Source organism: Zea mays, chromosome 5, assembly GCF_902167145.1.
Source record: "Zea mays cultivar B73 chromosome 5, Zm-B73-REFERENCE-NAM-5.0, whole genome shotgun sequence".
Taxonomy (NCBI): Eukaryota; Viridiplantae; Streptophyta; class Magnoliopsida; order Poales; family Poaceae; genus Zea; species Zea mays.
In genome coordinates, this window is record NC_050100.1 from 138,330,007 (window position 1) to 138,346,870 (window position 16,864).

Here is a 16,864-nt window from a genome sequence, read left to right on the forward strand (position 1 = left end):
CCTGTAACACATGAACTGTAGCCACCCTAAATACACTATGGTACATAACATTGTTAGTATGTAGCAGGTAAACAATGGTAAACCCATACTTTAGGGGTCTACCTCTTGGTTACCCTATAAGTACCCTTGCCCGAATAGGGAAAGGGGACAACTGAAAGGACATTTGAGAACTACTATTTTACATTTGTATTTTCATTCATTTGGGCCCTCATTGTTAGGTTCCAACATTGGCGCCCACCATGGGGATCACGAATGACCAACTCACGATGCCTCCACAAAAGATAACCACCCGTTTGTAGCCCACGTTCAAGTCTGTGGGGGTAGAGGTAGCCTCATTTCAAGTCAATGAAGGACCTGTGTGCCATCTGTAGAAGCTCCAACATCTAGTACACGTGGAGGTCTGGTGCGCCATAGAAAGCTACAACCAACTTTCTACGACTAGTTTTGGTTGGGGCTCAATATATACCATACCATCCGACCATTTGAAGGTGTGGGAGCTCAATAACATTGCTAGGAAGTTGAGGCTTCATATTTTAGCTCATGTACACACATGTGCTTAGTAGAAACACTTGATGATTAGCGTAGGTGCTTTGCGAAGTGCTTAGGTTAGTTAGACTACTTATTGCGCTTGCTCTATGTTGCGTCCTAATTGATGGAGTGAGAATAGACAACCCACAAACATCCTTGGCCCTTGCTCGAGCCATTGTAATTGTACCGAGTGGGGCGAAGTCTTGTGAGACCTACACCAACCACGTTTGTGGTGTGGCCACCACCGTTGTAACGCCTTGAATTTGGGGGTAGAATTTTTTCTTCTTTAATACTCCCCAAATTCAGGCGTTACTCTCTTTTCTCTTCCCGTTTCGCTCCTTCTTCCCAGTTTCAAAGAAGTATAGCGACTGTTGTCCGTCTCGCGTGTAAACAAAAACCTAAGTTGTCATGGGTATTGCATCATGCCGAAGCATATTTCTTTTGTCTGATGTAGTGTTTAATCGCGCGTTCATTTTGCCTTGCTCGGATTTTGGTTCGCGATTGGTTTCTGATCTGTGGTCGTGCGCGCCACAGGTTTTGGACCTACGACCCGACCTAGCCTGATCCAGCCCAGCCCGGTCCGGCCCGGCCCAGCGCGCCCCTGGCGCCCCTCCCTCCCCCAAGCGCCCCCCTCTCTCTCCCTTTCTCTCATTCAATTTTCTCGCACAGCAACTCCCTCTCTTCCACCTCTCTCTCCCACCTCGTGCCCTAGGTGTTTCGGTGATGGTTATCGCCGGATTTTGGATCCCCGAGGTGAGCTCTCCCTCTCTCTCCCTCCCTCTCTCTCTCCCTCTCCCTTCCCTCTTCCCTCCCTATGCGCGCCCCTTTCTTCCCCGCGCGTGTGCCCCTGCGGCTCCCTGCGCGCGCCCTCCACGGCGGCCCCGCGCCTCCCCCCGTGACCCCGCAACTCCCTGTGTGCGCGCCCGGCGACGGCACCGCGGCCCCACGTCCTCCCCAGCGGCCCCGCGTCCCCCAGTGGCTCGTGCCCTCCACGGTGGCTCGCGCCCTCCCCGTGGCCCTGCGCCCTCCCCGCGGTGGCCCACGCCCTCCCCGACGGCTCGCGCCCTCCCCCGCGGTGACCCGCTCCTTCCCCATGGTGACCTGCTCCCTCCCCGCGGTGACCCACTCCCTCCCCGGCGGCCAAGCCCTCCCCCGCGGCCCCGTGCCCCTGGCGGCGCCCCGCGCCTCCCTGACAGGCCTCGCGCGCCTCCCCGTGGCCCCGCGCCTCCCCGGCGGCCCTCGCGTGCCCCCGGCGCACACAGCGCGTTCCCGCGCGCGCGACCATAGCGTGCATGACGCTTAAATTTTGGTTTAATTAATTTTAAATTTAGTTTAGTTGATGTGCTGTGTCACGCGCTTCGTCTCGCGATGATTTATCTTAATTTCATATTATTTAATGTGTGGCGTCGCGCGTCCAGTTGCGCGACGTTTCGTTTTAAATTCAGTTTAGATGACGTATGCTGTCGTCCGCTTCGTCGCGCGACGCTTGACGTTATTTTCATAATAATTCAAGTGTCTCGTGGCACGCTCCGTCGCGCGACGAGTCGTTTTATTCTCAATTCAGTCTAAGTGTTGTGTCGCACGTTTCGTCGCACGACAATCCTTTTAAATTTACTTTGGTTTGTTTATAATAATTAAACACGAAGCATAACTTTATCCTATGCATAGCGCGATTGCCAAATTAATACTATTCTGTTTAGACGAGTACTTTGATCTATAATCACTTAACGTGATCGCTCTTCGACCGTAGCCTCGACCGTTACTCTCTCTTTCTCACTTAGTCGTAGGTGTGAGCCCTACACCGAGCGTCTATTTATTTATGATATTTTATTGCATGGTGTACTGTTCTTTTGTATTAAATTTGTGGAATGTATGTTTGAACTCGTATAGATAACAGTCAGTTGGTGGAGTCCGAAGGAGTTGCAGGTGAAGACCCTGAGCAGCAGCTGGTTGGTGAAGGCAAGTGTCCATTGACCCATCCATGTCCAACTCATTCTTATAATTCACTCCCCGCATTTACACAGTTTATACCTAAGGATTGACTAGCTTTTGTTTATCTTGTCCTTGTTTACCTATATTGGTTGGGTTATTTTGGTTTAGCTTTATGCTAGTGCTTCACATTAATCAATGAACATGATGAGATTATCTATGATACGCTATTTTCCCTTTTGATTATGATGATGGTACTGTAACATTTAAGGGGACTCGAGCTGTTCCTCAAGTGCCTCTCCGTAAGGACTGGTTCGTTGGATGACCGTCCGGGAAAACAGTGCAACCATGAGGGTGGAATGGGACACCCTTAGCTGAATAATTAGAGGAACTAAGGTGTAGTCCGCTTCGCCGTCGTACCGTCAATAGGGCTCAGTGTATGCGGCTCGCTCTGCCAAGGGTGGTTTGCCCCTTGGGGAGGAGTGCAGTACATTTAGGAAACCTAACGGGCGGCTACAGCCTCAGGGAATCTTTGTAAAGGCTACGTAGTAAAACCCTGCCTATTCACCTTAGTAGTGTTTAAGGGTTTGATCGACCCGAGGCAAGAGGGAATCACAGCTTGTGGGTAAAGTGAGCAACCTCTTCAGAGTGTTATGAAACTGATATATCAGCCGTGCTCACGGTTATGAGCGGCTAAGGGAGCTCCATTGATTAGAGATACTTTGATCAGAGATGTTTGGTTTGCAGGTGTTGATGAGGATGATGGTTATGATTATACTTGTGGTAATGTTTCTGGTATTCTTTCTGTTTGGAAAGGGTACTTTTGGGTTAATAACTTGGGTTAATGCTAAAACGTGGCTATCTACCAACTAAAAGCAACTGCTTGACTTAACCCCATATAAAGCTAGTCCACTACAGCCAAACGAGACAATTGCTGAGTATGTTGATGTGTACTCACCCTTGATTTACACACCAAACCCCCTAGGTTGTCCACGTTGCAACCACTGCTCAGGAGAAGATGAAGTCGTGGAGGAGGACTTCCAGGAGTTCCAAGAGTACGATGAGTTCTAGGCGTGGGTTAGCGGCAAACCCCTAGTCGGCTGCCTGTGAAGGCTGTGTGTATCTACGTTTCTTTTCCGTACTTTGATAACTGTTAATGACTATGTGGATGTCTCGGACATCATGATGTAATCGACTATTACTATCTTTTATGTTATTATTTGAGCACTGTGTGATGATGTCCAGTTATGTTACTGCTGTGTACGTGAATTGCTGATCTTGGTACGTACACGGTTCACATTCGCTTTGCCTTCTAAAACCGGATGTGACAACCGTGTACTAGAGAGAACGAGGCCCGGGGTGTTTCGGCTAAAATCTCGATAGTGAAGACGACAGGGAACGTTCAAGAGGAGCCAGAAGCAGAGCACCACTTGCGCATGAAGAAGACACACGACTCTCTACGGAGTTGCCTGTACGAGGTGCTTGGCCCTCACGTGGGCTTCCCTTTGCGTAGGGGTACCAACGAGGATTAGTTAGAACCTTACGCGGTTCTAGATATCTTGATAAAAATAACAATACATCAACGAGAGTTTGCATCTCTACCTCTCTATAAGCTTCCACATTTATTGTTTACTTAAGTTGTTGATTTACCATTCTTAGCTTAGCTCATAGGCTAGTTGGTAGGATTGAAACTTAGGTTGCAAAACTCCTATTGCAGTAGAGACAACAACAATTAGACAAAATCTTAGTTGCACTAGCTTGTTTAGTTATCTACATAGGTTTTGTTTAAGAGATTAATTGTTGGCCTTATTTAGGGCGTGAGAAATAGAAGTCCTAATTCACCTCCTCTTAGGCGTCCATGTCCCTTTCTTGTGCTAACTTGACTTAAATCAAAGACTATAGCCTTTTCTATGTTGCTACACACATCCCTTTCATAGCACAAGGAAGTAGAGAGTTGCATTCATGCATGGCTAGATGATCCTACCAAACAAAAGTCTAACTACTAAGCTAGCATTGAGCCAGATCCTCTTTGGGTCCATCTTCTGTTGATGAAGTCCTAGGGGTCATTTTTGCTAAGATTCAATGGTATGCTTCTCCATGGGTAGTGACATGACTATTTTTATGACATCACCATGAGCTCTATATTCGACAAAATAATTATTTTGTGGAGCTCAAGGATGTTCCATCAAAACATATTTTGTATGTCCTCATGAGGTTGGGGTCGGGGTTTGGAGATTTACCTACCAATACCACTAGTTACATAACACTCGCTGTAATGGTTCGTTCTCTATTCTATTTGTCTCCCCTTTTCTCATACGATGGAAGAGGCCACCCACCACCTCTCTCCGGTCTACTTCTTCGTCGAACCGGTGATGATCGGGCCTTCATTGCTTGACAGTGTGTGAACCTCCTAAGCTCATGCTTCGATGAGCTCTCCAACTCGAGATTTACCTCCTCGACCCCCTTCTGGCCCCCGACTGCCGATGCGACTAGCCTAGGCGGCGTGCCTGGCCTTGGCCTCCCTTGTCTGCGGGCATAGTTGGACTGGCTGGGGAGGTCGGTTCACATGTAGGGTCCACCACATGAGCAAAACATGTCATTCTACTAAAAATCTCAGTTTTGTGGATCTTGAGCTGATATATACTCTGATGAATCTCATATCCACTATTGAAGCTGCTTCAACTAAATCTCGATTTTAGATTTATTTTTTTGGACCTATCCTAAACCCGTATAAAATGATCACACACAAGCGTGCGTACACGCACACATATGATCGTCCATTTTAGAATGATTTAACAAATATCTATTAATAAGTTATTCACGTTTTTATGAAGCCATTTCATAGTGAGTGATTATCATCTAGGGTGACGAATAACACACACATGGATTAGTTGTAAAAATTTGTGACCACTCTCTCTTCGTGTGAAAGAGGACTCACTGGGTTTTTATAGTCCATTTTTGTAGCTTTTTTTATAAAATATTGTTCCAATATGACACCTAAATAATGTTTTTTGTCTACTACTTACAAAATTTAGTCAATAAATATATGCTAGACTCGTTCGAACGGTTCACCGAACCGCGCCCCCACCTTCCACTCGGTGTATGGACGCGCCGTGAAGGCGTCCAACGGTTCCTCCCCAGGGCCCTCGGGGGAGAGGGGCTCCTCTCCTCGTACAGAGAAGCTATAATCTCCCTCTTTTGTTAATCATTATTTTTAACTGTAAATTATTCATTTTCAAGTTTAATTACCTGATAACAATGTGTATTATGATAATATGAATATTGTATAATTTTTTAAACTTCAAAAACTGATTTAGAAAGTTAAATAGTTTAGTTATAGTGTATAGAGGGAGCTGATAGGAGGAACCGTTGGAGAAATAGGACAAAAATCTTTTGGAGATACATTTAAAGAGCGCTGCTACATGTACGACTCTAATGGTAGACTCATGTAGTCTAGAATCATCTAATGGCTTATGATTTATTAGTTTAGAACAAGAGATACCAACAGAACATCGATTAACGTTGATCGTATTTCAGTCATAGAGGTAAGTTATATGTGAAGCAATATAAAATTATAAATAGAAAGTATGGATAAGGGGATTTGGAAGGGAATAGTTGGATTCAGCTTAAGGCTCACTTCAAACATTCACATCGATAAAAACAGTGCAGCCGACACTCTGGCTAAAGGTGGTAATAGACTCAAAATTTTACACTAAAATTTAAGAATTAGATCAAATTAAGATAAACTAAAATTTTTATTTATTTTAAAGTAAAATTAATTAAGAGCTTAAATAAATTACGAAGAAACATTTATATCATAATCCATGATTACTACTATCTATTTCTCTCTTCGTCCACATGATTTAGTCATTTTAGGTTTGTTTTAAGTCAAACTATTTTAATTTAACCAACAATATATAAGATTATTATTTTAAACTAAAAGAATTATATATTATGATAGTTCAAGTTATGATGAATTTAATATTTTACTTTTATGTTGTAAAGTTTTTCGAAACATTCGATTTAATCGGTCAAAACTGATAGTATTAACTTAGATAAATCTAATATGACTAAATTACGTGAACGTAAGACGGAAGGAGTAGGAAAAAAAAACGTTGGTGGCTTTTTGTGCCGCATCGTACAAACACAGAAGTAGGACAAGCAGTTGGGGAGCCGTCGTCCGGGACTCCGGGCTCGCCTAAAAAGCCACCAATTGATGAGAGTTGACCACCGTTCGTTTCCACTCCGCCCGCCTTCTCAGAATCCGATGGCCCACCTTCCCTCCTCTCCGGCGGCCGCTGTACCCACCGGCCACCGCGTCTCGCCCTCGCCTCATTCTTGCCGTTCCCTCCCGCAGCTGAAGACCGTACTGTTGTCGATAGGAGCCGCCGCGGGTCCCCCTAGGCGGTCATGGAGGGGAATGGAATCGGTGGCCGCGGCTCCCACGGGCTCGGATAACGCCGGTGAGTGTTTCCTGTGAATCGTCCTTTAACAGTGGCTCTAGGGCATTGGAGATAGCGTACCTCTGCATTTTGTTCTACTGGGGGTTCATTTTATCGTACTAGCATTTTACATGAATTTTCAAGTGCCACGGTGATTCGACATAGCAATAAGCTCGTGTAGATGGCAACATATCCGTGTAGATTTCCCATGCGTGCTGGGGTTCATTTCGTATCTGAGGTAGTAACTCCATTTTTTTTAAGGCGTCCACTCTTTCTGAGGTCAAAATAGGCTCATAGCCTCATAGGGCCATAGGCGAGACTTCTCTTTCGCGAGTTTACGCAAATCCTCAGTTCACAATCATCTTCAAGCTCGGTGACGAGACGTTTGTAGTGGTATCTCTTCCGGGTCGAATTCGAGTATTTCGATGTACTCAGGAACTTAGAGTTCTTTAGTCGTGTTCTTCAGACGGTGGGCAGGTACCTTCATGATGATATAGCCATATGGGGTTTTGGCTGTTCGTTTGTGGTTGTTGCCTTGCGGGCTTGTTAGTGACTTGGTCTGATGATGACCCCTTTAATGGTAATTTGAGGCCGGCTGCTTTTGTACAGTGTGGGGATTCGTATTTAGTAATAGGAATGCTTCCAAGTTGTCTTGACTCCCTCTCCTTCTATTGTTGATTGGGATGGGCTGGAAATGGTTGGATAATTTGAAAATCATGCTGAAGATTGTTTCCGTGGTCCACCATTGCATATCTTCTGCAAAAGGTTGCTTCTAAATTTCAGGTTCATTTAGATAATTCTGGAATGATAACAACTTTAGCTCTTGTTTATTCTCTTCTTTAAAAAAAGTTCTTCAATTTTGGCCTGAAGCCCTTTACCGATTAAAAAAGAACAGAAAAACTCTGATAAATTTGGGTGCTCATCATTTTTTTTATGTGGACTAGGTAGTTGCTTTTCTTTCGCTGTTACTGTGATAGATTTTTTTTTCTGTGTCCAAGGGTAAAAGGAAGGAGGGTGCCAGCCTGCCAGGGCAGTGACATTACATTATGAAGCAAAATGTGTTTCAGTTACTAAGAATCACAGCGTCTTACGATTCAAATCTCATAATAATACTTTTTCTGCAACTAAACAGCATCTTTGCCATGCAGCAGCGACCGGAACAATTGCCCATGCAAATGAAGTTCCTGTCTTGTCTTTCTCTGAGGTGTACCTTTTTGTCTTTTCTACCTATGGCGGCACATGTTTAGTTTACATCGTTGATAACATTTATAAGACAGTGGTTTGATGCTCTTTCTCTTCTGAGAGATGGCATCATTGCTCCTAATTATGCTCTCTTGATTAATTAATTGAATGATCGGTACACAATTGTACATCAAAACCATGTTACTTTCATGTGTAGTTTTTAGAACTGTTGTTATGGATAGTAATGGAAAAAAACTAACTCTGCATGACTGCAGCAAAACACTGTAAATGTATGAATGAATTCCTTTGAAACAACTCTTATCTGTTGTTATGTCATGTACGGGCGCAAGTATAGGCGCCGTCGTGACATCAAACGCGCAGCTGAGCGCGCTGCTCACGCTACACAGGATGGCGCCACCATTAGTGGCTGAGATTTCAAAATTCAAACAGCAGATTAGTTTCCATTTCCCCCAAATCAATAGTTTCTTTGCTATGCCTAAATTATAGGAGCAGATTAGTTTCCCTTTTCCTCAAATCAATAGTTTCCTTTCTATTAGTTTCCCTTTTTACCCAAATCAATAGTTTCCCTTCTATGCCTAAAATATAGGAGCCATTAGTGGGGGCAATGGCCTATATAATGTAATCAGACTTGGAGGAATGGAATCAAGCAATCAGTTATCACCAAACTTGCTCTCTCTCCCTCAACTCTCTCAAGCCACCGGCAGGGGCTCTCCCTCTCGGTGAAGGCCTGGAGCGCGACTACAATCTGCGTAGTCGCGGCCCGGCGCTGTTAGGTGCTGAGGCGCTTGACAACCTGGTATCACGGTCACGTCGATCCTCACCCACCCGCTCCACCCAGTCATCCACAGCAGCCGCCACCCATTCTAGCCCACCACCATCACAACCTCCAACCGCCAAACCTTTGGCCATGGCAGAACCCACCATCAAGGACGTCATGGAGGCGCTGCAATCTCTCACCATGAAGATGACCACCATGGAGGCCGAGATGGCGTCAATGAAGGAGAAATCGTCCTCATCCGCGGCTGCAGATGGGGGCGTGCGCCGGGAGGGGCCCCGTGATCTCGATCGCCCCCCAAATTCCAGAAATTGGATCTTCCTCGCTACGACGGCAAGGCCGACCCAATGCTCTTCATCAACAAGTGCGAATCGTACTTTCGCCAACAGCGTACCTTGGCGGAAGAACGCGTGTGGATGGCGTCTTACAACTTGGAGGATGTCGCCCAGCTGTGGTACATCCAACTTCAGGAGGACGAGGGCACACCTCCATGGGGGCGGTTCAAGGAGCTGCTAAATCTTCGGTTCGGGCCACCCCTCCGAGCTGCACCTCTGTTTGAGCTGGCCGAGTGCCGCCGAACTGGGACAGTGGAGGACTACTCCAACAAATTTCAGGCCCTACTGCCCCGTGCAGGTCGACTAGCGGAGGCCCAGCGTGTTCAGCTCTACACGGGCGGCCTCCTACCTCCGATGAGCCACGCCGTCCGCATCCACAACCCGGAGACCCTCGCCGCTGCCATGAGTCTTGCCCGGCAGGTCGAGATGATGGGGTTGGCGCAGCAGGCCCAGCCACCTGGCCGCAGCGTCTCCCGGGCCTGGCTGCCTCCAACGGGCGCGCAGGGTACTCGGCCACCGCTGCCTGCCCCACCGGCGGGTGCAACACCGCCGCCACCGGAACGCCAGCCCTTGAAACGTCTGTCCCAAGAGGAACAAGCTGAGCGGAGACGCCTCGGCCTTTGCTTCAATTGCAATGAGCCCTACAACCGGGGACACAACCGGGTCTGCCGCCGCATCTTCTTCATGGACGGCATTGAAATTGAGGGCGCCGACGACGACCAAACATCTCCTAATCAGGGGGAGGACGCCCTTGTGTTCTCTCTTCAAGCCATTGCCGGGGTACCCATTTACAAGTTGCTGCAGGTGCAGGCATCGTTGGGCGCTGCCACTATCGTCGCGCTCCTTGATACGGGCTCCATGCACAACTTCATCGCCGAAGCCGCAACTCGCCAAACTGGGCTGCCCATCCAGCCCCGCCCCCGCCTCACGGCAATGGTGGCAAATGGGGAGCGCGTCTCCTGCCCGGGCGTCATCCGGCGCGCCCCGGTCATCATCAAGGGCGATCGGTTCTACGTCGACCTCTTCGTCATGCCGCTCGCCGGCTATGATTTGGTCTTGGGGACTCAATGGATGGTCACCCTTGGCCGAGTCACTTGGGACTTCATCGACCGCACCATCTCGTTCGCCTACCAAGGTCGATCGGTGTGCTGGTCTGACGTCGCGGTAGGGCCACTGCCGCGGGTCACGGCAGTCTCGGCCACGGAGGGCCTCCTCGACGACCTGCTTCAAGCCTTCCATAGCGTCTTCGCCGAGCCTTCGGGTCTGCCCCCACAGCGGGCTCGGGACCACGCCATCATCCTCAAGCCAGGGGCTGCACCGGTAGCAGTAAGGCCCTACCGCTACCCCGCAGCACACAAGGATGAGCTTGAGAGACAGTGTGCTGCCATGATCGCTCAAGGTATCGTTCGTCGCAGCGATTCCGCTTTCTCCTCTCCAGTGCTGCTCGTCAAGAAGCAAGATGGGGCTTGGCGGTTTTGTGTCGACTACCGCGCCCTGAACGCCCTCACCGTCAAGGATGCTTTTCCCATCCCGGTCGTCGACGAACTACTCGACGAACTGCACGGCGCGCGCTATTTCACCAAGCTCGACTTACGCTCCGGCTACCACCAAGTCCGGATGCGGCCGGCTGATATCCACAAGACAGCGTTCCGTACCCACGACGGCCTCTATGAGTTCTTGGTGATGCCGTTCGGGCTTTGCAACGCCCCGGCGACATTTCAAGCACTCATGAACGACGTCCTGCGGCCGTTCCTCTGCCGGTTCGTTTTGGTCTTTTTTGATGATATCCTAATTTACAGCAGGACATGGGCAAATCACTTACGCCACATCCGCGCCGTTCTCGACGAGTTGCGCCGCCATGTCCTCTTCATTAAGCGGTCCAAGTGCTCTTTTGGCGCTTCCTCGGTGGCATACTTGGGCCATGTGATCTCGGCTCAGGGGGTGGCCATGGATCCGGCCAAGATGCAGGCTATCCATGACTGGCCAATACCGCGCTCGGCGCGTGCGGTGCGCGGCTTCTTGGGCCTCGTCGGATACTACCGCAAGTTCGTCCACGACTACGGCAAGATCGCGGCCCCCCTCACCTCACTACTCAAGAAGGAGGGGTTCTCCTGGAACGACGATACCATGGCAGCCTTCCAGGCGCTCAAGGCTGCCGTGACGTCGGCCCCCGTGTTGGCCCTGCCGGACTTCTCCAAGAAGTTCATCGTCGAATGCGACGCGTCCACCCATGGGTTTGGGGCAGTCCTCCTCCAAGATCAGCATCCGATCGCCTATTTCAGCAGGCCGGTCGCGCCCCGCCACCGCTCTTTGGCAGCATACGAGCGCGAGCTCATTGGGCTGGTCCAAGCCGTCCGACATTGGCGGCCGTACCTATGGGGACGTCCGTTCCTCGTTCGCACCGACCATTACAGCCTCAAGTTCCTTCTCGATCAGCGGCTCGCGACGATCCCACAACACCACTGGGTGGGCAAGCTCCTCGGGTTTGACTTCACCGTCGAGTACAAGCCGGGCACCGCCAACACCGTCGCCGATGCCCTGTCCCGGCGTGATACCTGCGAGGAGGGGGCAGTCTTGGCTCTCTCTGCACCTCGCTTCGACTTCATCGACCGTCTTCGTCAAGCTCAACTTCAAGACCCAGCTCTCGTCGCCATCCGTGATGAGATTACCGCGGGTACCAGGGGGGCGCCGTGGTCCCTCCTGGACGACATGGTGGCTTACGCCGCCCGGCTATATGTTCCCCCGGACTCGCTACTGCTGCTGGAATTGGTGGCGGCTGTACACGGGGACGACCATGAAGGGGTACAACGTACTCTACATCGACTACGCCGCGACTTCCACTTCCCCGCCATGCGCCGGGTGGTGCAAGACTTCGTCCGCGGCTGTGCAACCTGCCAGCACAACAAATCAGATCATCTCCATCCGGCGGGACTGCTGCTGCCCCTGCCCATTCCACAGGCCGTGTGGACCGACATCGGCATGGACTTCATCGAAGCTTTGCCCCGGGTGGGGGGCAAGTCGGTGATCCTCACCGTGGTGGACCGTTTCAGCAAATATTGCCATTTCATTCCGCTGGCTCACCCCTACAGCGCCGAGTCTGTGGCACAAGCGTTCTTCAAAGAGATTGTTCGCCTCCATGGGATGCCTCAATCCATGGTGTCGGACAGGGATTCCGTGTTCACTTCAACATTCTGGCGGGAGTTGATGAGGCTCTCAGGGGCCAAACTACATATGACGTCAGCCTTCCACCCACAGTCGGACGGCCAAACAGAGGCTGCCAACAAAATCATCGTCATGTACCTTCGGTGCTTCACAGGGGACCGGCCCAAGCAGTGGCTGCGTTGGCTGCCATGGGCGGAGTACATCTACAACACGGCGTACCAATCATCGCTCCGGGACACCCCCTTCAAGGTAGTGTATGGAAGGGACCCCCCATCTATCCGGTCCTATGAACCAGGAGAGACGCGGGTGGCTGCGGTGGCCAAGACCATGGCTGCTCGGGAGGAACTTCTCGCTGACGTCCGCACGCGGCTGGAACAAGCTCAAGCCATCCAGAAAAGGTTCTATGACAAGCTGCACCGGCCGGTCTCCTATGCCGTGGGCGACTGGGTGCTTCTACGCCTCCGACAGCGCGCTGCCTCTTCACTACCGCAGCGGTCCACGGGCAAGCTCAAACCACGGTTCGTTGGGCCATATCGCATCACCGAGTGCATCAACGAGGTTGCTGTCCGCCTCGATTTGCCTCCACGTGCCAAGCTGCATGATGTCTTCCATGTCGGGCTTCTTAAGAAGTTCATAGGTGATCCACCAGCGAGGCCGCCACCGCTGCCACCATTGCTTCATGGGGCTGTGACACCAGAGCCAGAACGTGTTGTTCGTTTCCGCCAGGCGCCCGGTGGTCGACAAGTGCTCATTCACTGGAAGGGACAATCGGCTGCGTCAGCAACTTGGGAGGATATGGCTGAGCTCCGCGACAAGTTTCCCCAATTTCAGCTCGAGGACGAGCTGGACGTCGAGGGGGGGGGGGGAGAGATGTCATGTACGGGCGCAAGTATAGGCGCCGTCGTGACATCAGACACGCAGCTGAGCGCGCTGCTCACGCTACACAGGATGGCGCCACCATTAGTGGCTGAGATTTCAAAATTCAAACAGCAGATTAGTTTCCATTTTCCCCAAATCAATAGTTTCCTTGCTATGCCTAAATTATAGGAGCAGATTAGTTTCCCTTTTCCCCAAATCAATAGTTTCGTTTCTATTAGTTTCCCTTTTTACCCAAATCAATAGTTTCCCTTCTATGCCTAAAATATAGGAGCCATTAGTGGGGGCAATGGTCTATATAATGTAATCAGACTTGGAGGAATGGAATCAAGCAATCAGTTATCACCAAACCTGCTCTCTCTCCCTCAACTCTCTCAAGCCACCGGCAGGGGCTCTCCCTCTCGGTGAAGGCCTGGAGCGCGACTACAATCTGCGTAGTCGCGGCCCGGCGCTGTTAGGTGCTGAGGCGCTTGACATGTTATACCTTCATCTTCATTCATGCTGGAAGAATGATTACAACATTAATTGGAATATATCCATACAAGCTGGCCTTGGTAGTTGGTTCTGCATGAATTGATACTAGGACAGTAGGATGTATACCAGTAATTAGTTCTGTGATTGTTTACAAGGTCTTAGTTACATGATTAGTTTATATAGCTTATTCTCTTGATCGTGCTGTGAACTGATATACTTGGACTAATTGCATAACCACTCCCTCAAGGTTGCCGAAAGGCTCGATACATTCCATGCGTCTGGAGCTAGGAATCAAAATTACATGGCCATGTACTCTAGCATTTTTGGTGGAATTACAACAAACCCTTCTGCAATGGTGATACCAATCGATGATCACATGGTTCATAGAGGTCATGGGGTTTTTGATACTGCAGCTATTATGGATGGGTGAGCTCATCTATAATATAAACGTGAACTACATATTCACTGCAAATAGAATAAAAGTTATAGAACTCACCTATTTAAAAGTTTCCTCATAATATTTATCTTTTGTGAATGTGAACTACTGAACTTGGGAATCAAATAAAAAAGCAACATTCCTTTATATGTATTCCTTTGAATTTCTGATTGAATGACATTCCTATAATCTTTTTTCTACGTTTACATATTACTGGCAGTCACCTCTATGAGTTAGAACAACACCTTGACCGCTTCCTGAAGTCTGCATCGATGGCCAAAATACCATTACCTTTCAATCGCTCAACAATTAGAAGCATACTTATTCAGACTGTGAGTGCATCAAATTGCACCCAAGGATCACTCAGATACTGGTTGTCTGCTGGACCTGGAGACTTCCAGTTATCTTCATCTGGCTGTACAAACCCAGCCCTCTATGCTGTTGTTATTGAAAGCCCATCCTTACAAGTACCGTCCTGCTGCAGAGTGGTCACATCATCTATACCGATAAAGTCTCCTCAATTTGCAGTCATGAAAAGCGTGAATTACTTGCCCAATGCACTCACCAAGGTGGAAGGAGAAGAGAATGGTGCATTTACTGGCATTTGGCTAGACGATGAGGGCTTCGTTGCAGAGGGTTCGAACATGAATGTTGGCTTCGTGACAAAGAACAAGGAGCTTCTCATGCCTCGTTTTGACAAGATCCTGAGTGGGTGCACAGCAAGACGGGTTCTGACCCTCGCTGAGCATCTAGTAGCTCATGGAAAGCTCAGCAGGGTAATATCAAGGAATGTGAGTGTTGAGGAAGGGAAGATGGCCGATGAGATGATGCTCATCGGTAGTGGCATTCTTGTCAAACCTGTTGTTCAGTGGGATGATAAGATAATTGGTTCTGGTAAGAACAATTCTGCATGCTTGTTCCATATTGCATTTCAATAAAGAATGGTGAATAGGAAGCTTGATAAAATCAAGTTCTGCTAGAAGATGTGTGAAGTCGACATTAGAAAGATTTGTAGTGTGACAATACCTTTATCCACTTAGATATTAGCCGATGGTTGGGGTTCACCTGCATTTGTGGTGTTAGCTGCCTAGATGTAAACCTAATTCTGAGGAAATTTGCATATTAATAGGAGAAAAAGAAACGCATCTATTGCTGTAGAGGGCGGATTATAACGGTTTGGATCAAAATACCTACTCACCAGCGAGTTTTCTCCTGTGTACCCATTTCAATGAATGTGTTGGCAGATAACACTGTTAACGATTTTGTGTTTAATTAATAGGAACGACATTGGTAGTAGATTGATCAAAATAATGGTTAATAGTCTTTTAACGTGTTGCTGGCTCATTGCGACTCCATAGAGCAAATACAATCATCTTCTTTTGTTTTTCTTGTTTATTCACAGGACAAGAAGGCCCGATAGCTCAAGCGCTTTATGACCTTATTCTCGAGGACATGAGATCTGGTCCGCCGTCTGTTCGTATCCCCATCCCTTACTAAAACTGTTTGGAGTTGTGCAAATGATTACAAGGGTGAACACTGATTTGTTGGTTGTCAGAGTTTGGTCAAAACGAGAGGTTGGACGAACTCATAGAAGAGAACAAGTCGGCAACAGCCGAAATTGTCAAAGAGATTGATATCTTAATTTGATGTACAATAGGACTTAAGGGCCTACAAACATTTGTGAAAATATTTGTAATATATAACTCGGGAATATGTTGCAATGATGTTTACCGTTTGTTGGTTTTGCATGCACTGACTATATGCCCCTCCGATCCACATGCATCTAAACATGCCCTTAGATTGACTTTCATTGGGACTTGTTAAGCACAAGCGACAACAGAGCTGTAGAGATATGATTTTTTTTAACAACTCCATGTGAATGTATTGATACATAATGCTAACCCCTCCAATATCTCGGTCATGGAATCACGGTCGACTTGTTTGAGATGGACCTATTACAAAAATGGAGAAGTTACATATAAAATCAGCATAGTTGTTCGACGTTTCAGGAGTTTGCAACAGCAGTGTCATCTTTCTGTTGGCTATAGGCTTAGCTTTCATCCACTTTGTGTACTTATTTATGGACAAAAGAGATAAGGAACTCTGCTCTTAGCCGACGTGAATTGACCAAAATGTCCATTGTGATATCCTGACCCTATGGGATAGTGATATCCTGGTCTAAGACTTAATAGAATTAATAGAGTACTCATATCAAAAAGATGTATCTTCTTTTTCGGAAGCCTGTCTCGAAAGAACCTCCAAGTTAAGCATGCTTGGATTGGAGCAATTTGGGATGAGTGATCGACTGAGAAGTTTTCTCGGGTGCACATGAGTGAGGACAAAGTGCGCACAAAAGACCCGTGTTGGTCTGTGGGAACAATATATAATCCTACAGAGCTGTTGTTGACACATTTTCGGGCGCCAATTACTATAATGAGAACCGGCAACATTGCTCTCTGCACAGGCGCGAACGGTTCGCGGCCATGGGCTGGACGGTCCGCGACCTGGCGCAGGGCTCGGGTTCCCTGCCTGACGTGCCGGACAGTCCGCGCCCTGAGGCCGGACGGTCCGCACGTGCGCAGGGGTGGCAGAGTTCACCTGCGGCACCTGGATCTCGCTCCCGGAAGGAACCCCGTCGGGGAGGAGAGATCCTAGGTGTTGTCTAGGCTCGGCAGGCCGACCTAGACTCCTCTGATCGACGTAG

At 48.6% G+C, this 16,864-nt stretch overlaps 1 protein-coding gene across 2 annotated transcripts; it reads left to right on the top strand.

The window, feature by feature from the left end:
* Positions 1-6,614: 6,614 nt before the first annotated feature.
* LOC103626932 (D-amino-acid transaminase, chloroplastic) lies at positions 6,615-15,912 on the top strand. 2 transcript variants are annotated; one of them, XM_008647295.3, is made up of 5 exons: positions 6,615-6,920; positions 8,051-8,103; positions 13,972-14,150; positions 14,381-15,054; positions 15,563-15,912. In XM_008647295.3, the coding sequence occupies exons 1-5, from the start codon at positions 6,674-6,676 to the stop codon at positions 15,655-15,657; spliced, it is 1,248 nt and encodes a 415-aa protein (XP_008645517.1). In that variant the 5' UTR covers positions 6,615-6,673; the 3' UTR covers positions 15,658-15,912. The 2 variants fall into 2 exon arrangements, with proteins under 2 accessions (XP_008645517.1, XP_008645516.1); XM_008647294.3 differs by having other exon boundaries at positions 6,616-6,920; positions 8,048-8,103.
* The last annotated feature ends 952 nt before the right edge of the window (positions 15,913-16,864 follow it).

What these genes read in the sequence shown, in the direction of transcription:
- LOC103626932 (XM_008647294.3), top strand. Translation starts at nt 6,674, where the DNA reads ATGAGAGTTGACCACCGTTCGTTTCCACTCCGCCCGCCTTCTCAGAAT. An exon ending in ACTGCAGCTATTATGGATGG is followed by an intron (nt 14,151 to 14,380) that starts GTGAGCTCATCT and finishes TATTACTGGCAG; the next exon opens with TCACCTCTATGAGTTAGAAC. An exon ending in TGATAAGATAATTGGTTCTG is followed by an intron (nt 15,055 to 15,562) that starts GTAAGAACAATT and finishes GTTTATTCACAG; the next exon opens with GACAAGAAGGCCCGATAGCT.